Genomic DNA, 22,934 nt, shown 5'->3' on the forward strand with positions numbered 1-22,934 from the left:
GCCCATCGATCCAGCCTGTCCAGATCCATGTACAGTCTGCTTCCATGTGCAGTATGATCTCTCTAACTAACAGCAAGTACATATTAATAAAGAGGATGTTGTGATAAAGCTGTCTTGTCTGTACAATTTTACTGATTTTTATTGTTTTCACAGATTCTCAAAGTACTTCATACAGTACTTGATGAACTTTATTATATTGAATTACTTAATCAAGAAGCATGGTTCATGGCTCAAGTGTGTGTGTTCGTGCATCCGTACACATGTGTGTGTTCACCTCTACCCCAGAAACAATTGTGAGCTTCACGGGTGAGGAGTTCACCAAAGTCAGTGGCCTTACATGGATGAACTTTTCTCATTCTCATGAACTTGTTACAGGGCTACAGCCAATCTTGCTGATACTGACAATTCAGTAAACATCACTACCTCTCTCAAGAATGTAATAAACAAAGAAGGTTTGAGTGTGTGCTTTGCAGGTCTGTGAGATCATTCCACAAGCAGACTTCTGCATTTCTAAAACTCACCATCCATCCATCTAGTTTCCACCCACTAAATCACCGTCTCGCTAGGGAAGTAGAATGAACTATTGGACTAGACCTGAAATCTGCTCTTGACTCTGTTGTTGGCTTGCAGAGTGACCCTCAGCAAGTCGTACGCCATGACTTTAAATTTCTGCAAGTGGAGAACAACAAGGTGTGACTGTCCTCCTTTGCAACACATTTTGAAGTCTTAAGGGGAAGTAGAGTATAAAAGCTAGGTGCTAGATACTGTGGATATTCACCACTGCATTCTTTATTTAAGGCAGAAAAACAGGAGAGGCAAAGAATCTGTGATCCGATAAGTGATCTTTTCCCCTTCTGTCCACAGAAACATGAATTCTCACTCATAAAATCTTGAAAATAAATGTGCAAAGAATAATTTTTTTTTTTTTTTTTATTAGTAACATTTGAACCAGCTGCCCTCTCTACCCTTTTCCCCCAAGATTTCTGGAAAATTTCTGTGTCTTCAAGCTTGCCTTTTTAGGATTCTAAAATAGACATTTGCTTTTCCCCTTTCCTCCCATCCTTTTCACCTTTCCCCTTTCCTTTTTCTTTTCTTTTTTAAATAAATGTGACATTAGGCATGCCAACACAATTTCTGTGAGCAGCTGCAAGCTGCCTCCTCCACCTGTCTTCCCACTCCCTAGAGCATGAGATGGTTCAGGTCACCAAAGTATTTAGACCATTTAGTTTGTGACTTTTAGCACTAACAAAATATGACTCAGGCAATGGATACACAGCTTCACTGGCTGGGTTGGGGTTTTTTGGGTTTGTTTTTGGTTTTGTTTTGTATTTTTTTAATTGTGTACATATGTCTGTCATTATCTAGCTTCCCTTCTTCAGCTTCTGAAAGTACTCCTTATTTGTCAATTGGATCTTTTTTCACGGGGCTTTGCATCTAACAGTAGTGCTTATCCTGTCAGTTAAATTCTTGGCTCCAGCAGAATAGAAATCATATGCTTTTAATCATGTCTAACATTAGCTGTAAAGCTAACTTAGGTGAGCACAGACTTCTAAAGAGCTTATCTATGTAAGCTTATGATGTAGTGAACACCAGTTTTCAGCTGCAAGATATTAAAGATATTTTGAAACATAAGTGTACAATGTCAGAACTATGATGTACTGTTGTCTTGGTACTGTTTAAGTACTAATTTTGGGGGCAACTGGCTTGCAATTTAAGTGTGTTCAACATTAAATATAAGATAAATGAACTAAGCAAATTAGGGTTTTGGTATGTTTGAGATAAGATTGTCAATTTTAACATATGCTGAATTTACATGTAAACTGGCTCCATGTGTGGTTGGTATCACTGTGATATCTATATTTTGGTTCTGTCATGACTGGTTTGTCATTTGTTTTTGTGCAGGAAATCTTGTTGGATAATTCTGTGTTGGTAGGTCCCTGTGCCTTGTTAATCCTAAAATTTTGCAGTTTGCAATGGTGTTTTTTATTTCATCTTTCATCTTTTCCTTTTAATCATTTTAATGTAATTTCTTTTAGCATGTCAAGTGACATTTGATTGTCATCCTAACCAGACCCTTCCTAACTTTCTGCAGATGGCAGACATACATGTCATTTGTGTGCTTAGTGAGGCATAGTTTTGTTTTTAACGTGTTAAGCGCAGAAAGGGAACTGTTTGTTCATTTAAGTTTGTATGTGATGCTTGCATTTTGTGTCTGTTTAGTCCTGTCCCCTGCTTAGAATGCAGGAGAATGAGAGAAATGAAAAATGTGCATCTTGCATTATTCAGTAGCCTGAATTGGATCCTCTGTTTTTTCCCCTATTAAAAATGAGCACGGAATTTATGCATGTCCAACTTGAAGTAGAATGTGTAGCCTGCTTGCATAAATGTTGCATTAAAAGCCTCACTTGTTGTTTTTAAAGTTTCAATTAAAGTATCTTGCAGGCATACTTACTGAGTCAGGGTTCGTTTCTTTTAGAAGAATTATGCAGAGAATGTATCTTTGGGTGTACTAAATATGTACTTCTGAGTATTGTAGATTCATGTGCATGCATACAAATTCAAAGACGAAGCTCAGTTGTGAATGTAACAAAGCTGAAATTCTGGATCACTTACTCTTTTTGTCCTTAAATTGTTCTTTTTAGCTGTATGTTAACTAATAATATATATTAGTCGTTTTGACTAACGTATATTGATCTGTTGCTGACAGATGAGGAGCATGACTTTAGTGCAAGGTTTTCCCTGCAGCAGACACATAGCTCTGTCTATTTTAAGGATGGTGACAGCTGAGGGTACACAATTGCTTAGTTGTAGAGAATAACTTTTTTAAATTAAGCTTAGGTAATCATCAAAAGAAGCTGCTTAAATATTGGTGTAGCCATCTTGCCTGGCCACATAGCTGGTTCACTGTATCTTTGGGATCCCCTTCAGAACATTCTTAATATTGAAAGCAAGAAAATAAAAATCAGAAAGCTCCACTCTAATAAAAAAACTTTGAGGCTATGTCTTGGGTTTTTTAAGTGTTTTTCCTTGTTCCTGTAATAATGAATCTGTTGTCCTGTATTTTTCAGTGTAAAAAACAAACACTGGCCTGTTGGTATTAAAATATGGTGATGCTAGAAACTTCTTTTGCTAGAAACTGCTCAGGAGAGCTGACTTGTCTCAGTGTGTTACATTCACCAGTAACTCTCACCCTTCCTCTCACCTTCTCTAAAACATAATTTAATGTAATCTGAGTATATAATATTTTTTGCGATGAAATTGCAGCAGTGTTCTCTTTGCCCTTTGTTATAAACTTCCTTTCATGCATGGAGTTCAGATTTACTAGAGCCTGATTGACTGTCTCACCCTTTGTTACACTGGCATTTCTCTACTTACATCTGAGGATGATTTGAGTAATTTTCTCTTGCATTGAATTTTCAAGCCCATTATATATACCTTGTAGTCAAAGAATAAAGTTAATTTTCATTGAAACCACGATTCAGCTGTCATTGAAGTTAATAGGGAACTTTCTACTGATAATGGTGGGAGTTGGATCCAGCCCCAAAGCAGTTTTATAAGTTACCTTTGGGGAGAAAATGTTGAAAGTAATGATACATTAAAATTGATTACAGGAGTTGCAAAAACTTTCATTTGGGATTTAAAAAAAAAAAAAGGCTGAGCAAAAATAGCATCAATTAATCAATTACAGGCTTACTGACTTCACAGATTTGTCATAACTGCAATTGTTCAGAAAATACCAGCCTTTTTGAGGTATTGCCTCATTTGAGGTTTGTTGGCCATCTTACTGTTTCTTCTTGCATGTTTCAGGTGAATCTCTGTAGCTCATACTTATTATTGAGACGTGCAGTGGTAGCATGCTTACATCAGCTTGTGCAAAGAGAAGCTGCTGAGGTATCAGAATATGCTGTTGCATTAGTTAAAGAGAGCAGAGAAGATTTCACTCCAGGTAACGTATTGAAGTTTTGAGATCAAAGAGCTTGACACATTGCTAGTGAATTTGAAATATGCTCTGCTATGGGTATGAAAACTTTGTTATGTTCTTGAAATCTTTAACTCAAATAGGTTTTCTGCTTCACATCACTATATAGTACCATATTACGGAAGCATCCAAACCCTTTTTTAGTGATAAAATAAAGATACTATTGCTTTTCATATACTGTAGATAGTAAGGGTCATTAAATAAGAAAACGGAAGTGGAGTTCCAGAGAAACCTAAGCCTATCTAGCCAGTAGCTGTTGTAGTAACTGCCTCATAGTCCTGCATTTTACATGTATATTCATAATTTAATTTTCCCACATAAATCTCTTCTTAAACTAAAAATCTGTCATTGAGGGAAGAGGTAAAAAACCTGTTGAAGAAAGTTTCTGTTGACCTCTTTGGAGAACTAGTTAAGTAATGATCAGCTGGGGTCCGTAGAATTTTTAGCTTCCTAGAGGTTTGGGGGTTTTGCTGAAAGGCCTGAGAGTGATCACTAGTTCATCGTCATGTGCCTTCCTGTGAGGTGATGGTGGTCATAAATGATTTCACTTTGGATTTCAATTCAGGCTCATTTGGGAAATTTTCAGAAAAGATAGTCTCTAGCCATTTTGTAAACTGACTGATTTTTAAAATTGGTAATATTGGGCAAATAAAAGTTGTCATATTCATTTAACAAATCATTTCCATGTGGCTGGTTTTGAGCTTTGTTGGCAAATAATTTTAACTTCCCTTGTTTTAGAATTACCTTATGAGTCAGTGTGAAGAATCAGATGGCCAGAGATTATTTTTTTCAGGAGCTTAGATGCTATGGTGATGGTAATGCTGTGAAATTCAGAGTAGGAGATTTTTTTTTTTTTTTCACTGGGGTAACTTTCTTCCTGTTGTTAGCATATTTCTGTAGAAGTTCAAAGTTTGTTTTGTACTTGGATGATTTAGATAAGGTATTAAAGCAATCAATACTATTATTTCAAAAGTATTTCAGATAGTTGTTCACAAGATACTCTGTGTGCAACCTTCAGTGGGGTTTCTGTGGTCATTATTGCAGTTTTGTGAGGTACAGCATTCATCTCACAGACTTTGTTCTTAGCAGATGTTAACATCAGAGAAATAGGCCTGGAGGGGGCATTGCTGGGCTTGCTGGACAAAGAATTGGATCAAAGATTGTGCCAAGATATCAAAGAGACACTGACTCATATGCTTACTTCAATGGCAGTTGAAAAGCTCTCTTTTTGGCTGAAGCTTTGTAAAGATGTTCTTGCTGCCTCAGCTGGTAAGTCCTAATCCACTGTAGTTGAGAACACAATGAAAATAAGGCCTGCAGCAGTACAGCATGTCACTGAGGGAAAGTATTCTTGTTTCTTGAATGTTTGACATTTATGAAGTGTATCATCGTCCTTCTTATTGAAACACTGGACCCTTTAACTTAGTTCTTTCAGAAGGAATACGACTTTCTCCCTTCTGATGGCCTTTTCCTTATTGAATAAATTTTTGTAAACATTTTAGTATGTCTTGCGTATTCATATTCTTGTTGATTTGTAGTCCTAATGTTAACTTATTTCCATATCAGAAATGAAAATGCAGAATACGTTTGAGCTTGTGGGTACTGTGCAATTACCTGCAAGAAAAATATTCAAACTCTCTCTCCTATTAACAATAAGAATGGTGCAGACCTAGTATATCATCATGAAAGTCCTAAGCAGATAAAATTAATTACTGTGCTGAATATCATAGGGGGATAAAATTCTTTTCTTTTAACCCACAGTGCAGGAGGAAAACTTCTTGGATTTAGAATTTTTGATTTGGAAAGGTACTAGCTTCTAATGTGTCACACTTATTTTAAGAGGGTTTTTTTTCCTTTCACTTCTTTCACTGCAGTTCTTAATTTACTTTCATGGTATTGATCTTGTCTTCCAGCAAGTAATATCAACCAAATGCAGACGGTTTTGTTAGATTTTCTTTTTAATTCTAGCAGTTACTTTAAGACACCAAGGTAGAAGGGAGTCATAGTGAGTTGGAGGCTAGAGATGGACTTTGAAGAGATTTCCTTATGAGTCCTCCTGCAGTTTTCAGTTACAGTAAGAAAGAATATTACATTTGTTCTTTTTTCCCCTCCCTGTGTCCTACATACAGATTTTAACACAGTAGCTTCAGTAGATACCACTCAAGAAGAGGAAGCTGCTAAAGTGGATGATGCATCTGTATTAACATCTGACAGCGATGAAAGGTTCCATCCTTTCAGTAATCCACGATGGTCCACCAGAGTTTTTGCTGCAGAGTGTGTTTGTAAAATTATAAACCAGTGTGAAAATGCAGACAGTGCACATTTTGATGTAACTTTGGCTCAGGAAAGAAAACAACGTGATTCAAGAGGTATGTGTTAAGTGCTGAAAGAATTTCACAGAATGCACAGTATGCCTCAAATAAATGGTAGCTGTTTGCATCTTAATGAAATTCATCATAAATTTGTTGTTTGTAATTGCTGAAACCTTTAATTACTCTGATTAGAAGCCTATATTTACTAAGATGTAGAGCAATTTTTATTTGCCAAAATATTGGCATATCGCTGCAGCTTTTACACTCACTTTCCTGGTTATAGTACAATGGCATACGCGTAGGAAGCCATTGTTTCTGCATAAGCACTGGCAATCAGAAGTGATAGCTGGCAACAGCCTACAACATCACAGTTTGGTATCTGGGTGTATGACTAAAAAACTCCACATTTTTTTCTTTCTATAGTTTGCATAATTACCAGTAGATACACAGTAGCTCTCTATGTTTCTCTGGAGGTGTTTTCCTCAAAACTCTTTATTAGAAAATCTGCCTCATACATAAAGATATTTATGCTTTATCCTAAGTACCTTTTTTTTTTCACATTCAAATGGAAAGGAGCCTAGATCAGCTAACATAAGACGTCCAAGTAGGATTGTGTATGTGTAAATTGCCTTAAGTGAATCCTTGATATGTGGTACCGTAAAATGTAAAATAAACATTTTGAAAATGTTGGGAGAAGTCTTATAAAATATATTATGTCTAAATTGAAATGTAGTAAAACTATCTTTTTTTTTAATTTCTCTTTTCTCTTCAGATGACTTTTTGGTATTGCATTTAGCTGACTTGATCCGTATGGCTTTTATGGCTGCAACAGATCACAGTGATCAACTTCGTCTTTCTGGGCTTCAAACATTGCAAATTGTTGTTCGGAAGTTTGCAGCTGTTCCAGAACCAGAGTTTCCAGGTCATGTAATTCTGGAGCAATATCAAGCCAATGTAAGCACCATTGCTAATAACTTAGAAAAGTTTAGAGTTACAGTTGATCACTAAAAGAAATTTGCTTTTTGCTGTGCTTAGTGCTAGAGTTGGGTTTCAGTTAGTTTGTTACTGAAACTATTATTAATTTCTTTTGACTTGACTTCCTTAGAAAGCATCTTTTCAGTTGGCACATAATGTTTTAGCCCCAAAGTTTTTCAAGTTTCAGAATTTTTCCCTCTTACCTATTTGAATACAGCAAAAATAAAATAGAACATTGGGGTTTGGTTTTTTTTTGAAAGCATTTGTTTCTAAGTGTGGAAGTATTACAAGAAAAATTAGGAACAACTATCATTTAAAACTGTGCTTAAAAGTAAGTAGCCTTTGCACACCAGAGATCACACTAGGAGATCTTGGTCAATAAGTAAGCTAGAGAAGGTAAAAGTACGGATTCTACTCACAAGGTCTATTTCAGTTAAGTCTTGGTTGAGACTTACAGAAAAGATGTCCTGATCATTTTGCATTCCACGCTGCACTTACATTAAATATGACAGGCAGCTGTGTTAAGCCGCATCTGCCTCCCATTCTTCCATTTCTAGCAGGCATTGAATAAGTCAGATTACTTTCTCTCATAGAAATGGAGAGATCCTGACACTGAAGATATCCCAACCCACTTTGATCTTGCTTTTGCTATTAGACTTCTATTCTACTGGCACTTCTTTGTGGGAAAGGAGAATTGCCTTGATCTAGTCTGGAACTATCAAAGGAAAAAAAATACACCATCTGTCCTTGCTGTCCAAAACCATCAAGCAGGTCAAAAGTACAGCTAATAATTCTCCTTTTAACCTTCGTTACCCTTAAAGTGTTTCTGCTAATACTATGCATAGATCTTCTCATCAACTATTTCATAGAAGTTGAAGAGATGGGAAGCAGTTAAATATCTAATCTTTTTCTTATCAATTTTTTTTCCGTAACAATAACCGGAAATAGATGGATATAGATTTTTCTGGATTTACGTAATAGTTTCCTGAAATCTTGTTCAGAAGTTCCTTAAATGAAATCTGAGCTCTAGCAGGTCTTAAGAAACTGTCATTAATAGTCATTAAAAGCAAGTACTTTTCACTTATTTTCACAAACTTGTATTTGTAGCACTTGTACTACACTTGGTACTTTCATCCCAAAGAGCATCAGACTTAAATCTGAGTTTTCAGATATCAGCTAAAGCAGCAAGGGAAATTTTCATTAGCGTTTAGTGAAATAGCTTTCAACAGTGAGAGTAGGTAAAATCTCTGCAACCTAGTAAGTATACATTTGTGTGTTCTTTGTTAGGTGAATGGGGTTTGTGCTTTCCCCTTCTTTCACTTTGCAGAGTTGACCAACTTCAGCTGTTTGTTTCCTTAAATTTGTGTTCTTTCTGAGTAGGGAAATGTCACTCATTAGGTGTCTTGCAAGTCTCATGATTTGGAACATTGTTTTTTCTTTTGAGGGCTACTCATCAAGTCAAGAGTTCAGGTAGGAGGGGGTTGCTGTTTCAGTTTTAGACTGTGCAAAAAATAGAATCAATTTTGAAGACCACTCTCAAAGAGAACCATGTCTTCAGTGTAAGCAAAACAAAACAATAGAAGTAAGACTGCAACTGTCTCTCTGCTCTTTAACCTCACTGAAACAGTCTGTGGGAAAATGAAAAGGAAACTATATTATACTTTATAAAGGAAAACTGCAACAAAGCCTGCTTATGAAAAGTAATTATTTAGTTAATTGTTCACTATGTATTAAATGTTATATAACTTCTCTTTAGGTTGGAGCAGCGCTTAGGCCTGCCTTTGCTCCTGAAACTCCTCCTGATGTCACAGCAAAAGCATGTCAGGCAAGTGTTGAAAGTCAGAAGTAATAGACCCTCTGAAATGTTCTTTTTGCTTGATATGCCGCACGAGAAAAAGGAAATAAATCATCTAGCCTCAAATCCTCAATGCACACAGAATAACATCACCCATGTTACCTCTATATTCTAACAACTCAAAGATTTTATGCACTTTAAAATCTTTGGAGAAACTTTGTAGCAGTTGATAATTTGGCTGTTATTTATGACATCCCTCTAGTGTTTCTGGCTTTCATTACTTATGCATACTAAACTGTAATGCCAGTTAACATTGATTATTATCCAAGAGTGACTGTATCTCAGTAGAAATTAAATCTGGGTTTTGTAATTTTACAGATAGAAAAAAGAGTATCCAATGGTGTTTGGCTCTTGTTTCTCATTCTTTCTCTTTTATAACACTAGGTATGCAGTGCCTGGATAGCAAGTGGTGTAGTAAGTGATCTTAATGACCTTCGAAGGGTTCACCAGTTGCTTGTATCCTCTTTGGTCAAAGTGCAGGCTGGGAAAGAAGCGCAAAATCAACAATATAATGAAAGCACCTCAACTATGGAGATACTGGCTGTGCTTAAGGCTTGGGCAGAGGTTAGTGTAACAGCTCTGTAATGATAGTCTTGGTAGGTGAGTTAGAACCTTTCAGACAGAATGGTTTCAGGAATTTCTTACATGCTTCATTAAATAGAAGTTGCTGGTCCTTTGCTTTGCTTTGCTTTGATACCTCTAAACAGTACATGAACTTTGTAAACTTGACAAAAACACTGCTAGTTAAACTGTTTGTATTATACTATACATTAAGAAATACGTCTAGTACTTAAGAAATACTGATTTCTTAACATGTTCCAATATTTCAATATTCATTTTAAATTGGCATGGTATAAATGGTGGTGATGGTCCACTGAACATACCATTTTAGATAGGTGTCATTTTTCTTGTTTATTGGCATTTCATTTCTTACATGTAGTTCTTGTAAGTTAACAGCATCAGTTCAGTACTGCATTGGCTAACTGCCTTAAAGTCAGCTCACGTGAGTGGCTGTTTTAATAAATGTAAATGCAAGGTTAGATACTTAAAAATAAAAAATGTGAACAGTGTACATAATCTCTAGAAGATGTGTCTTAGAAAGCACTGATAATGACCTTGGATGCTAATGGTTGATAACCAGCTAAATATGGGCATGTTATGTAGCTAGTATGATATTTCTGTGTATAACCAGGGAGCTATTTTGAAGCAGAAAGCAAGCAATAGATAGCTTATATGTGAATATCTGTAGAAAAACATGTCAATCTCTGGTGTCCATACTTGAGAAAGGATATTGGCAAAATAGGAAAGCTGTTGGAGAAAAGCTAGTAAGTGGGAATAAAAATCTTGAAAACATGCTTACACTGAGAGATTTAAGTAGATCAGTCGATTTAATCTATTCAGGAAAAGAGAAGGTGCTACGATCAATTTAAAATTATTATATGGAGAAAAGGTTTTTAATGGCATATAACAATAACCTGTCACTGGGCAGAAGCTGAGACAAAATTCGGACTAGATGTGAGGCTCAACTGTAAGAAGTGTGAAGATCTGTAGATTGTTCCAGTCTATAATTAAGATCTCTAGAAGTCTTGAAAGCAAACTCTGCATAACTTTCTACTGGATCTCAGATATGAGAAACTGACAAAATAAACTGGGGATAAGCTTTTGTGACCTGTAACTTAGAAATATTTCACTTAAGCCCTAGGCAGTTCCTTCTCGCTTAGGATCTTACCTATTTCTTTTTTCCAGAATTTGAAGGAACTTCCCCATCCTTTTGCTGGGTACTTAGTTGCTGACCTGCGTCAACCTACTACAACTAGTAAACTTGAAAAAGATACAGGAATCATAATTGCAGGAGATGGATACTCACAAAAGCTAACTTTAGATTAGTTGAACTGATCTCCTATGTGTCCTCTATAGTTGAGGAGAAGAGGTTCCCTCCAGGGGCATTTTGAAGAGACTAAAGAGGGCTGCTGGTCTGAAACATTCTCAGGTGTATCTTTTTCGATAACTAGAGAGGCATCTAGGGAAATTAACCTTCTCACATTGAAGTTAACCTATTGATGGTAACACCTGAAGTTTGCAAATGATGCAGGACTGTACTCTTCGTTCTTTACTGCTAACACAGAGTAATACACAGTTTTGAGAAGTTAATTGGAAGTGCAATATGTCATTTCAGTTAAAAGAAGATTTAAGAATGATCTGACTGTAGTTTCAGGATCATGATTATAGGTACATTATTTGATAAGTTCTTCAGTCTTGCAACTGTAACTATAACAGGGTTTGACATTTGGAAGCTGAAGCTGAAGAAGTAATATATTAATTTTTAAGAGCAGGGAAGTTAACTGCAGCTATTTTTAGGAAATTTAGTAGGTTTCTCTTCATTGGGACTCTTGCATGAAGATTAGCTGGGGGAGTGGATTCAGAAGATTTAGAAAATAAGTGCTTGTACTGGACTTGAAGCAGGAATAGATTCTAGGAAACCTCATGCCTATTCAACAGGCAGTCGTGCTAATGATCACAGTAGTTTTCCAAGTGTTAATGTTTGTAAATCTCTCTCCAAATATATAAACAGGTTTACATAGTTGCAGTTGAAAAGCAGAAAAATCAAAGTGATGCACATAATCACTGTTTAAAAATTGCAAACTCTGCAGAAGAAAGCTACAGGGATGTAACATCTTCAGCCACTGATCTTCTGGACTTAGTACAGGCAGATCTTGGAACATTAAGCAAGCTCTGGCTTGCTGCGCTTCAGGATTTTGCTCTCTTAACTTTGCCTTCAGAATATGCATCACAACTACCTGCTGAAGGTGAGAAGGCATATCACTTGTATTTTCATAGGACACTTGTAAGTGCACATCATTAATGTCCTAGCTGACTTGTGTTAAGATCACAGTAAGATTAAATTGTGTGGAGAATACGCATACTTGTGTACCTATCTAAAGATAAAGACTGCTTTTGAGAACAGAGGTTTCACTGGTGTGAAAATTAGTTTGTTCGATGTTCTTGTTTATTGGGTAATTTTATTGTTGAAAGAATAAAAAGGTAATTATATTGGATTCTAGCCAAATAAATCTAAATGAAGTACCCTTATTAGCCTGAATTTTAATATTGAACATTTTAAAAAAAGTCATACATAAAATACAATAAATATAATTTCAATAAAAAGAAGAATCCCCTTTTATAAGAATGAGAAAATATGGTAGTTGAAAATAAATGACACCCTTAAAACTGTAACTTCTGTTCTTGTAGGTGGTACATTTTATACAGCAGAGACAACTGAAAATGCCAGACCTCATTACTACAATTCCTGGGCACTGATACTTTATGCTACAGCATTATGGCTTACTAGCACAGGTTTCATTGTTGCTGATCCAGACGAAGGAGTTAATAATCTCTCTAGACCTGTCACCCCAACTACAATGTGTCAAGATTCTTCTACCAGGCCCTTGGTGAAATCTCCTGAGGATATGAATACTGACAGATTTCATCTTATCTTGGGTTAGTGAGTGTATATCTGCTAGATGCTGTAACCCAAAATGTCATTTTTAATAGATAAAACTGTTATCAAACAAGTATTTAATTATTCGTATTTAACTGCTTTGTTGAATATTGCGTTTCTTAAAAAAATACATAGAAGAATTTTAAGTCCGAGTGAGAAAATTGTAGAGTGTTTTCCCAAATGTGGTAGAAAAAACACTCAGTGTGAGTTAAACAAGTCCTGAACAAGTGCTTACTGCTCTGCTCCTAAACATGCAAGTTCCAGGGTGGATTTTATTGTGGTTGTAGCACTACAATTACAGAGTGTACAGTTTAGCATCACTGAAGTACAGTTTTACATCACAGAATAGTGTGTAGGTTGGAAGGGACTTGTGGAGGTCGTCTTGTCCACCACCCCCTGCTCAAGCAGGGCCACCTAAAGCCAGTTGCCCAGGACTATGTCCAGACGGCTTTTGAGTATCTCCATGGATGGAGACTCCACAACTTCTGTGGGCAACCTATGCCAGTGTTCAGTCACCCTCACAGTAAAAAAGTGTCTCCTTAAGTTCACATAAAGCTCTGTTTAAGCCTCCACTACTGCAGAGGTTAATCAGGCAGTTGAAGTCAGTCCCAGTTCTCTGAAGTTACACAATTAGGCATTTCTGGTTGTATTTTTTTTCTTTGTTCTCTCTTTTGTATGCTTTTGTAATCCCTTTCTGGAATGGGTTTGTATGACCCAGATGCATATGGCTTCTTTTGAATGCCAGTTTTTCTGCACAGAGCCAGCTTCCTTTTAAACTCTTTCGGTCCTTCAGTTAAAAGTGGAATCTCTGATACAAAAGCTGCTCATTTCCCCTGCTTCCTATACTGCTGGATTAGTGCTTCAAATTTAATATACTTTACTATGGACATCTGGCTTGTTTATTCTGCTTCTGAATGTATTCCACTTGTACATTTTCATTTCCTACAGAGAAACTCAAAGAACTTTAAAACACAGGGACTTTTCTGTTGCACAGCTGTTCTTTAGTGTACATTGATCAGTTTCCCCGGTCATCACACATTTTGGAATTGCAGCAGTACAACTGGGATGAGAAGATGGATCACAGCATATATGAAGTTTATCTCCAGTGTCATAAAATGTCATCTGAAGAGTCCTGAAAGCTGAGAAAAAAGTGATTGTTTTTATCTGCTCTAGGATTTGCAAGCTTAGGCTTTATGTAATTTACTTACTGCTAGTGATCCAATTGTGGTAGCTGCGATCTTTAGCAGTTTTGTAAAATGGGAAGATAAAGCCTCAGCCTTTGAGTTTGTGAACTTTTATTACTTTCTCCATTATTTCCTTCTGTTACATAAATCAATGTGATTAGGCAAATATTCTGCTATATACTCGTTATGAATTGTCTGCCTATTCATTGGACTGAGGGTTCAGTGTTTTACTCAGAAATTGCTCTATTTTTAAAATTTATTTATGTTAATAGCCAGTTATAATCATGACTTACACTGTCTAGAAGCTGAAGTTCTTTCATTGTTTTGAGGGAAATAGAGTTCTTGCCCCAAGATATTTGCAACAGGAGATGAATTCACTTAATATAAAATGCAAATACTATTTCTATGTCTGCTCAACCTACTGTTAGGTTACTTAGTAATTGACAAAATTACTTCTTAAAATTTCAAGCATATACGGTTTTTTTCTTCTGATACTTACAGGAATTAGTGTGGAATTTCTCTGCTCTCCTCGATCAGATGCGGCAATGGAGAACATTCTTGCCTGCTTACGTGCCCTACAGGCTATCTTTGATGTTCCATGGCCAAGGTCTAAAATAGGTGGTGATCAGGTAATGTCTTAATGATCAAAAGCCTCCCAGAATTAAGACATAATTTTAGTTTGAACAGTATCTCTACTCTGTATTGTATATCTAGGAATCTTCAACACATAAGTAGTAGGTGAATTACGTGCTTTACCAAAATTCAAAGATGTAGAGGGAAGAGAGAAAAAGAGCACAACATGGAACCTGTAAGAAGACAGTGAGGGACAGAGAACTTGAGGACATTTCATCTGGAAGGAGTAATTAGATGAGTAGGATGAGAGCCAGGTAAAAACAGAGTTCCAGAAAAATTAGTTGTCTTACTCTCTCTGTCAAGGGACAGTTCAATTAATTCTGTTGTAAATATTGACAATGATGAAAGGAAACTGGACAAAAGCAGTGGTATTAAAAAAAAAAAAAAGGGCAAAACAAAAAAAAACGACAGCACACCAGTGATCATAAAACGAAGTAGTGACTTCAAAATTCCTTTTTTTTTTTCTTTTTACTTTAAATTAAGCTTTATACCATCCTATGTGCCATGCCATTGTCTAACACAGCAAAAGTGATAGAGCCTGTGGACATGCCCAAGTTCTACTGACTATTGGTGCTCTCTCCAAGGAAATGCATATACTGTAGGAGTAGGAGGGACACAATGTAGTATCCCCACCTTCAAGAGTTAAAAAACTGTAAGATGAAGATTGCTTGGGGTTTTTTGTAGCAGTTTTAAGTGCCTTACCTCTAAATTACCATGATTACTATTTTGTTGGGAGAATTGAGCTGGACTTCTGCTACTGGGAGCTAGGAGCTAGATGTTGAAGAAAATTACAACTTCTGTGGTTGTATCAATTATACTGTGTTCCTTAATAAGATTAATGAGAGTAATACTGTTGGCTTTAAGAAGTATTAACAAGTTTCTAAAATTCCTGCATTAAAATGGGGATATATTAAGCATTTTTCTTACTGTAGGAGCTGGGTGTAGAGCTGCTGAATGTTTTGCATCGACTGATACTGACCAGAGAATCACCTGATATTCAGCTTGCTGCCCTTGAAGTAGTTCGGCTGATTCTTTTTGCAGCTCAGGAACATGTGAAGGAAAAGCGGAGAAGTGCAGAAGGTACAGTAATGTATGAGATGTTGAATACATATTATCAGGGTTAAAGCAATTCTTTCTTGGAAAACTGAATTCTTGAAGGTGATACTCCAAGATGCATCTTAATTGAAGTGTTTCACAGTTGGTGACTAATCCTGGTTTACTAAAGTCAGTCCAGGTGCCTGACATAAGAAATTGGAGTGGTATGATAAATAGCAGATGGTTTTGCTAGTGACTAGAGGGCATGAAGTGAGGAGGAAAACTGGAGAAACTGCAGTTGAGATAGTCTTGTGTGGTCTCAGGGAGGGAGGAGTCTTAGTGAAAAGCTGGGATCAGCTGCAGTAGAGCAACTGAGAGACTCAGCACACACAGCTGTTACAAGCCAGACTCCACTAGTTACTCTGATTGTAACTTCCTAAAGTTCATTTTCTAAAAGAAAAAAAACTGGGAGAATAATCAAAACACTTATATCAGGTGACATCATATTGGCATGGTGCCTCAGCACATTGTATGTCTAAATCTGTTGCACACACTTTTGCCTTTTGACAATCAGCGCATAGTTTGCTTATTCAGAAGGCTGGATGTTTGCCAGTAGAACTTTGAATACATATGCATGCACATATGTATATGTATCAAGGTTATCACTTGGTGATGAAACAGTCTTAAGAAGTAAACTTTTTGAAAACAAGGTACAGCTTGCAGATTTCTGCCATATTTCTTCCTTTTGTTTTAGTTGATGATGGTGCTGCAGAAAAGGAAACGCTACCAGAATTTGGAGAAGGCAAAGACACGGGAGGACTGGTGCCTGGGAAATCATTAGTCTTTGCAACACTGGAGTTGTGTGTTTGTATTCTCGTCAGACAGCTTCCCCAGCTCAACCCTAAATTAACTTGTAGCCCTGTAGTTCAATCTGGAAAACATCTGATATTGTCAGAAGATGGAAGTAGACTGGTAGTGGCAGCATTAGTTATTCTCTCTGATGTTCCTGCAATCTGCTCTCCTGAAGGTATGCTGTTTCATTACAAGAATAGATTAAGGAAAGAATATTGGGCTCTTCTGAACCACCTTGTTATTACCTAATTTTCTCAGCTGGATAAATCTGGCAGCAAGTTTTGCTGATTTGCTTGTGAGAATTTCCTGTTCTAATTATTTTTTTGACTGTCAGATTACAAAACAAGTTACAAAACTGAAGCAATTAAAGGAGTAGTTTTTCTTTTCCTCCCACATGTAGCAGTGCAATTAATAGATTCATTTTGTACAGGGAAGTATACAACAGCTACATGATTATATTCTACTTGAATTGTCTATTCTGGAATTTATAATGCAGACATAAATTAAATTTAAAAGGGAAATGTATCATGTTACCTTTCACTAAAAGCCATCATTTGAACATTAGGAAACCACTTTAAGAAGTTACGGTTGATTTTTCAGATTAGTTGACTATTACCCATGATTCATTTTGGACTCACTCCAAACTTTAAGATAGTTCCCCCCTACCACCCCCCAATGTCATATTCATACATATGATCTTTCAGTACTGTTACAGCCACACCTATAAACTATCTTTGCCCTACTCCTCTGTTCCCACCTTCAGTATCTGTGTTACACCTTATGCAAATTTTTGCATTTACCAGCCCTGGAAATGTCGTCTTTTTTCTTAATTTGTTCTCTGTTACAAAATTCTTCTTCGGGGGATAGCATACTCCAAGTGGCATAGTAGGGAGTTCTTGCTATCATTGTAGGGTGATGGTATGATTTCTGTTTTCCATCTGCGGCTTGTTTTTTATCAGTTCAAAGCAAAAGGAAACATAGCATCACTTAAATCTGAGGGCAACTATCTTGTATGAAAAATAATCTGTGATTTTTCTTTTCTCCCTGTAGTTCCTTTTGTCGTTAGATGTTTAGTTATTCCACAAACTAACAGCTTGCAAGATCAGACCAGATGGGATGTTTATGCTAGAGAACTTAAGCATTTAAGTCAGGTGACTAAAATGAGGAGCTTAAGCTTGCTTATACAGTCAGTTGAATAAGGAAGCATCTCCAAAAGTCAACTCGTACAAGAGAATTCCTATGTGGAACTACATCATTTTTCCCCTTTAATAGGTAACTGAAGTTATAGTCCTGTGACTACCACATGCCTCTTACTTCAGGCAGCTGTCATGATATGTATGCATGATAAAATTTTTAAAGAAATTATGCTCATGAACTGCATTTCCTACTGAATTCCAACAGTCAATTTTCAGAGATTTGGTTGTTTAGAAACAGAAGGCAGATGTCCTCAGGTTCAGAAAATACTTAGCGTATGTCAGAGACCCTCAGTATTCAACAGGTCTCTCATGAACATCGGTATATTAAAATCTTAAAAACATAAGCATTTTACTGATTAGGGAAGGACATAAGCATGTTAAGCCATATGCTTAACTCTGTGCTTTGCTGAATTAGAACTTAAGATAGGAGCAACACATATGTATACAGGTTTCTAGATTGTCTCCAATATGTGCAGAATTCGGTATTACTGTTAGCTTCAAAGACATAAGAATATGCAAAACTGCTAGGCCAAGTTATTCCTGTGATTTTTTTTGTGGGTTTGTTTTGTTTTGTAATAGTCTCTTCTTCTGACACGTCAACTATTAGATTCTCAGGGAAAGATGAAGATCTGTTCAGTAGGCTGGGGGACAATCTGCTTCTCTCCTTAGGTCTCCTCTTTTCCAAAATATTTCTTAGAGTTTTTTATTATAATTCTAGGAATTTTTGTTATGCATTTTTAGTCTGAGATCCTCATCTTATTAATCTTACTAAATTCTTGACTTAGTGATTTCCTCGAGCAATGACATCCTTAGCTAACTAAACATCATGTGGGAGAAGTACTTCCTCTTACCAATTTTGAAAGTACCCCCTGTTAATTTCCTTCACTGTATTGTCTTCATTGCAAAATATGCTTAGATGCTTATAATTTGTTTTCTACTATTCAGTACTTTGTGTACTTCCATAGCTTCTCTTCTGCTCCTCAGTGGTTCTGATCTTTCTGTTTTTGCTTTTCTCTGAACATGACATAATTCCACATTCATATAATAAAATCATCAAGGAAAAGATATACAATACTAATTTAAAAGGGGAAAATGTTGAACTTCACTTAAGCAGTCTGACTCCATGTTTGCTATAGCAAGTGACATGATATTTCAAACCTTTCTTCAAATTGCCAGTGCCTCCATTCACATAGGTGATTAAAAATGATAAATTATAAACAGAAAAGAGAATCCATGAAAACTGCTACAATTTTTTTTAATGTAAAAGGTACCTGAATGTTTTTTAACTTCTGTGAAATTAATTTGCTTTGTTTTACAGGAAGTGTTTCAGTTCTTCCTACTATCTTGTACCTAATTATTGGCGTACTTAAAGAAACTGCTGTGAAATTGCGAGATGGCCAGTTACCTTTGACGGTTGCTGCATCTCTACAAGCTCTTAAAGGACTCTTGTCTTCTCCAATGGCTCGAGCAGAGAAGAGTCGGACTGCTTGGACTGATCTTCTCCGTAGTGCTTTGGTCACAGTGCTTGACTGTTGGGATCAAGGTAAGCACAAATCTTGAGTTTCTGTGTTTAAAAAACAAAACAAAAAATGTTTGAGGGAAAGACTGTTTCGCTTTATTTAAACTAAATTCATGCACATCTTAAAAAAAAAAAGTTTAATATCTTAGTCACAGGAGAAATAGTTGGCTACCAAGTGCTGTTGAAACTATAGTGCAATCTTGTCCCTACAGTTCATATGAGAAGTCATCATCTGTAAAGGTATAAATGTGGATTTGCAGGCTTACCACTGTATTATGTAGTGCCACAATATAGTTACACAGCACGATGGAATAAACAGGAGTTACGGCTTCAGGGTACAGTTGAGCATAAAAGACAGCTGTACTGCATGCAGGTTCTCCACAAAGAATTAGTGTCTGTATTGAAGCAAAGGATGTTAAAACAGTAGTTCAAGAAAATAAATTGTTGTCTTAAAGTTAGTTTTCTGTGTGCTGCTTCTTCAGCTTCCTGAGTTTGTAGTATTTTTATCATTCCTTATGTTTAATCTCCAAGTTGTAATTTGTTGTTAGAACTTTTGTTTATAGTGCTGTTCTTTTAAGTTACAGCAAAAGAACATATGTTCTTAATGCAATTTTTATATTATTCTCAAAATAGGTTGTACCCTAATATGTCATACCAGCTCTTCAAATATATTTGCTGTACTTTATTCAGAGGAACAATGGAATAGGATTATGCTGTTATTTCTAAATATGCATATATCCACCCTTAAATTCCCATTTTGGTCTTGGCTTTTATTACAGTGAAAGTCCGTATCAGTGCATGAGAGTATGTCATGTTTTTGGAAAATGAGATTCCTAAAGAAATGTAAACATTGATATTTCTATTCCATCTCTTTGTAACGCTTGAATTCAAAGAATTATTTTTTAATGCAAACCTAACACACTGCTTACTTTATTGATAGTAGATGGCCTTCTCCAAGAACTTGATGAAGTTAGCCTGCTTACTGCTATTACAGTATTTGTTATGTCTACCAGTCCAGAAGTTACTACCATAGAGTGCCTTCAAAAGCGTTGTATTGAGAAGTTTAAAATAACACTTGACTCAAAAGATCCTCTTGTAAGTACTAGTGAAGTTATAAGAATATCAGTATCATATTAAATGAATTTTAGCTTATTTTCTGTTCAGTTTTTTCACTTGTCCTGTGTGTTAATTCCAGTTAGTTCTGCCCTGACTACACCTGTTCTATTTTAAAATACAGTTTCAACAAGTTAGCAAGAACATGTCCAGCAGTGCATTTTATCACTTTGTATACAATTCTGTATTCCTATGATTATTTTTTTAGTTGCATCAGACTCAGAGCTTTATACATTGATAAGTACATGATACAGTTGTGTAGTTTTTCAGGCACCAGTTTCGTTTTATTTGTTCATTTTATCTTCAGTACACAGCTAGTATCTTTTGCACAGGAAATCCCTCAGCTGTGGGTCTGGGAGCTGGAGCAAGTGCCACTACATAACTTTTACTGTCCCATAAGCATCAGCTCCTGGCCACTGCTGGAGACAGCATATTGAACTAGGTTAATGCTTTGTTCCAACCTAGTATAAATATTTTTATGTAGTTGCTTTAGATGGTAGTGCCACAGTTCATCTGTTACTATTCTTCATCTAAAATCCCAACATATCAGGAAGAAAAAATTGTATTTATTATCAATGCAAATACAAATGACTTTTCTAGGAGTTGGGAATTCCTCACTCTGAAAGTCCAGCTCTGAAAATAACATGCATTAGATTTCATGTTTGACTGTGAGAATTCACTGTAAACTGGTTTTCTTGCATCTTCTCTGTATATATTCATGTAGTAACAAAAAAATTAAAGTTACCTTTACTTGAGAAACAGCTGTAAGAAAGTACTTTTTAATATATTAATAGATTTCTAGTATTGCACATACTGGTTTCCACTGATAGGAAACGGGATGCCAAACATGACTGCAAGAAAATGGTTGTATGCAGTTGCAAATTTTATCCAAGTGTTTAGACATCTGAGCCTTTCAGAAATTATATAGGAACTTGCCAGTTTCAGTCCTATTGATTTTCAATGACATGCAAGCTACTGCACCATTTGAGGCTTTTAAAAATTGTGCCTGCAGTTTGACAGAGGTAATGCTTACATTTTAAGCACCTATTTTCAGTCAGCTGTATTTTGGCAAAAAAGACTATATTTTCAAAACAGTACTAAGACATAATCTTCACACAAAAATAATGTTTTTCGCTTAACTCCAAAATGTAGGAATATGTAGGACGTGGTGGAAGGAAACAGAAAGCATGATCTAGTTTCTCTTAATAATTTGATTGCAAGTTATAATGCTCCTATAAAGTAATATGCATTAGCAGCCTGCAACCTGATGAGTTTTCAAGCTGTGAGGCACATTTTTCCCCCTCCCTAAAATTTTTTCTGACAAGCTGTGAGTTTTAAAACACTCTGACATGTATTTTTAAATATAACTCTTTGTAACTGCCAATTTGATTTTCTCTTTAGGTACAGTATAAGTGCTACCAACTGCTGCACTCCATCTTTCAGCATCCAAACAAAACTGTGTCATATCCTTATATTCATTCTTTAGCACCATCCATTGTGGGAAAACTGCAAGAAACAGAAAAAGCAAAGCCTGAAAATGCTGCTGAACTTCGAGTCATTCAGGAGGGAATAAAGGTGGTTACAGCTCTTACAGCCACTGCTGAGGAAGAGCACCGTAAGTTACTTCCATTACTAGTATCCAAAGCATTAGACATGCTGAAAGTTGCCATAAGTAACAAATTCAAACAAAACCACCACTAGGAATCCAGTCCTGAACGCTAATTGCTACCAAAATTACTAACAAGAATGTTGGTTCTTTTTACCATACAGTTAAAATAACAGTTGCAGCTTTATAGTTGTGTTCAATGTTAACTTAGAGAAATACTTCTAGTCAGAATTTGAAGCTGTTTTTAAAAAGTGTATGTTTAAGTTGTGTTTTGAATGTTTATAGGTGCTCATTTGGTGGCCGGCCTTCTTCCCATCCTTATTTCCTTTCTTTTGGATGAAAATGCCCTGGTTTCTGCTACAAACTCGGCAAAAAATCTACATGAGTTTGCTTTGCAAAATCTGATGCAGATTGGCCCACAGTACTCATCAGTTTTTAAAAAACTAATGGCTTCCTCTCCAACTATGAAAGCCAGGCTTGAGTCAGCTGTAAAAGGCAATCAAGAAAGCATCAAAGTGAAGACTGCTAAACATGCAAAGAATCCTGGGAAAAGTTCAAGCATTCAGCTAAAGACCAATTTTCTTTAAAATTTCATATTGTCATTTTACACACTTTGATATCAACAGCAAAATAACATCCCTTTTAATTTCTAATCGGAGTAGGATCACTATGAGTTGACCTCATATTTCAGTTTGCACTGAAGTATTACAGAAAGTTTTTAAGAGAAAGCAAGTCTCTAGATAACTTTCTGTTATGGTCAGACTTCTTAAACGTCTCTGAACACTATGCATAAGTCTATCAGATGTCATCTAATCTGTATTTTTGGATTATTTTGGACTAAAATACCAGAAATGCACATGCCTATATTAAAAAAGTATAGTGAACTTTACCGTAGATATATTTAGGAGCAGCCCACGCTTAGCCAATAAGTAAAGTTAATTTTGTTTTAAATCAGTGTTTGTCAAAAATAAGTTACCCTGATTGGTTTTTGGATTTAACTGGGACATAAATTTACTTGCAGGTTGTAATCTATCCTAATTACTAATTTAACATACTGCATCACTAAGTAAACAGATTAAATATCCTTGTAAGCCTTACAATAGATTATTGTTGATCTCAAAAAATTCAACTCAATAAAGGTAATATTGATAGCTTTAATCCTAATAACTTCTTGAG

General features: G+C 36.0%; 1 protein-coding gene across 1 annotated transcript; it reads left to right on the forward strand.

Moving 5' to 3' along the window:
- Positions 1 to 153: 153 nt before the first annotated feature.
- Positions 154 to 22,624, forward strand: LOC104163250 (HEAT repeat-containing protein 5A-like; the record flags this gene model as incomplete). The annotated part of the gene is made up of 16 exons (XM_009702183.1): positions 154 to 293; positions 3,768 to 3,946; positions 5,069 to 5,248; positions 6,109 to 6,348; positions 7,064 to 7,245; positions 9,023 to 9,091; positions 9,506 to 9,685; positions 11,694 to 11,928; positions 12,371 to 12,619; positions 14,306 to 14,433; positions 15,370 to 15,517; positions 16,227 to 16,499; positions 18,839 to 19,063; positions 19,980 to 20,134; positions 21,554 to 21,767; positions 22,044 to 22,624. Coding segments are annotated over 16 exons (3,099 nt in total), but the record flags the coding sequence as incomplete, so codon positions are not given.
- Positions 22,625 to 22,934: the final 310 nt, after the last annotated feature.

This window comes from Cariama cristata, unplaced genomic scaffold (assembly GCF_000690535.1).
Source record: "Cariama cristata isolate BGI_N322 unplaced genomic scaffold, ASM69053v1 scaffold28176, whole genome shotgun sequence".
In the NCBI taxonomy this organism is placed as follows: domain Eukaryota; kingdom Metazoa; phylum Chordata; class Aves; order Cariamiformes; family Cariamidae; genus Cariama; species Cariama cristata.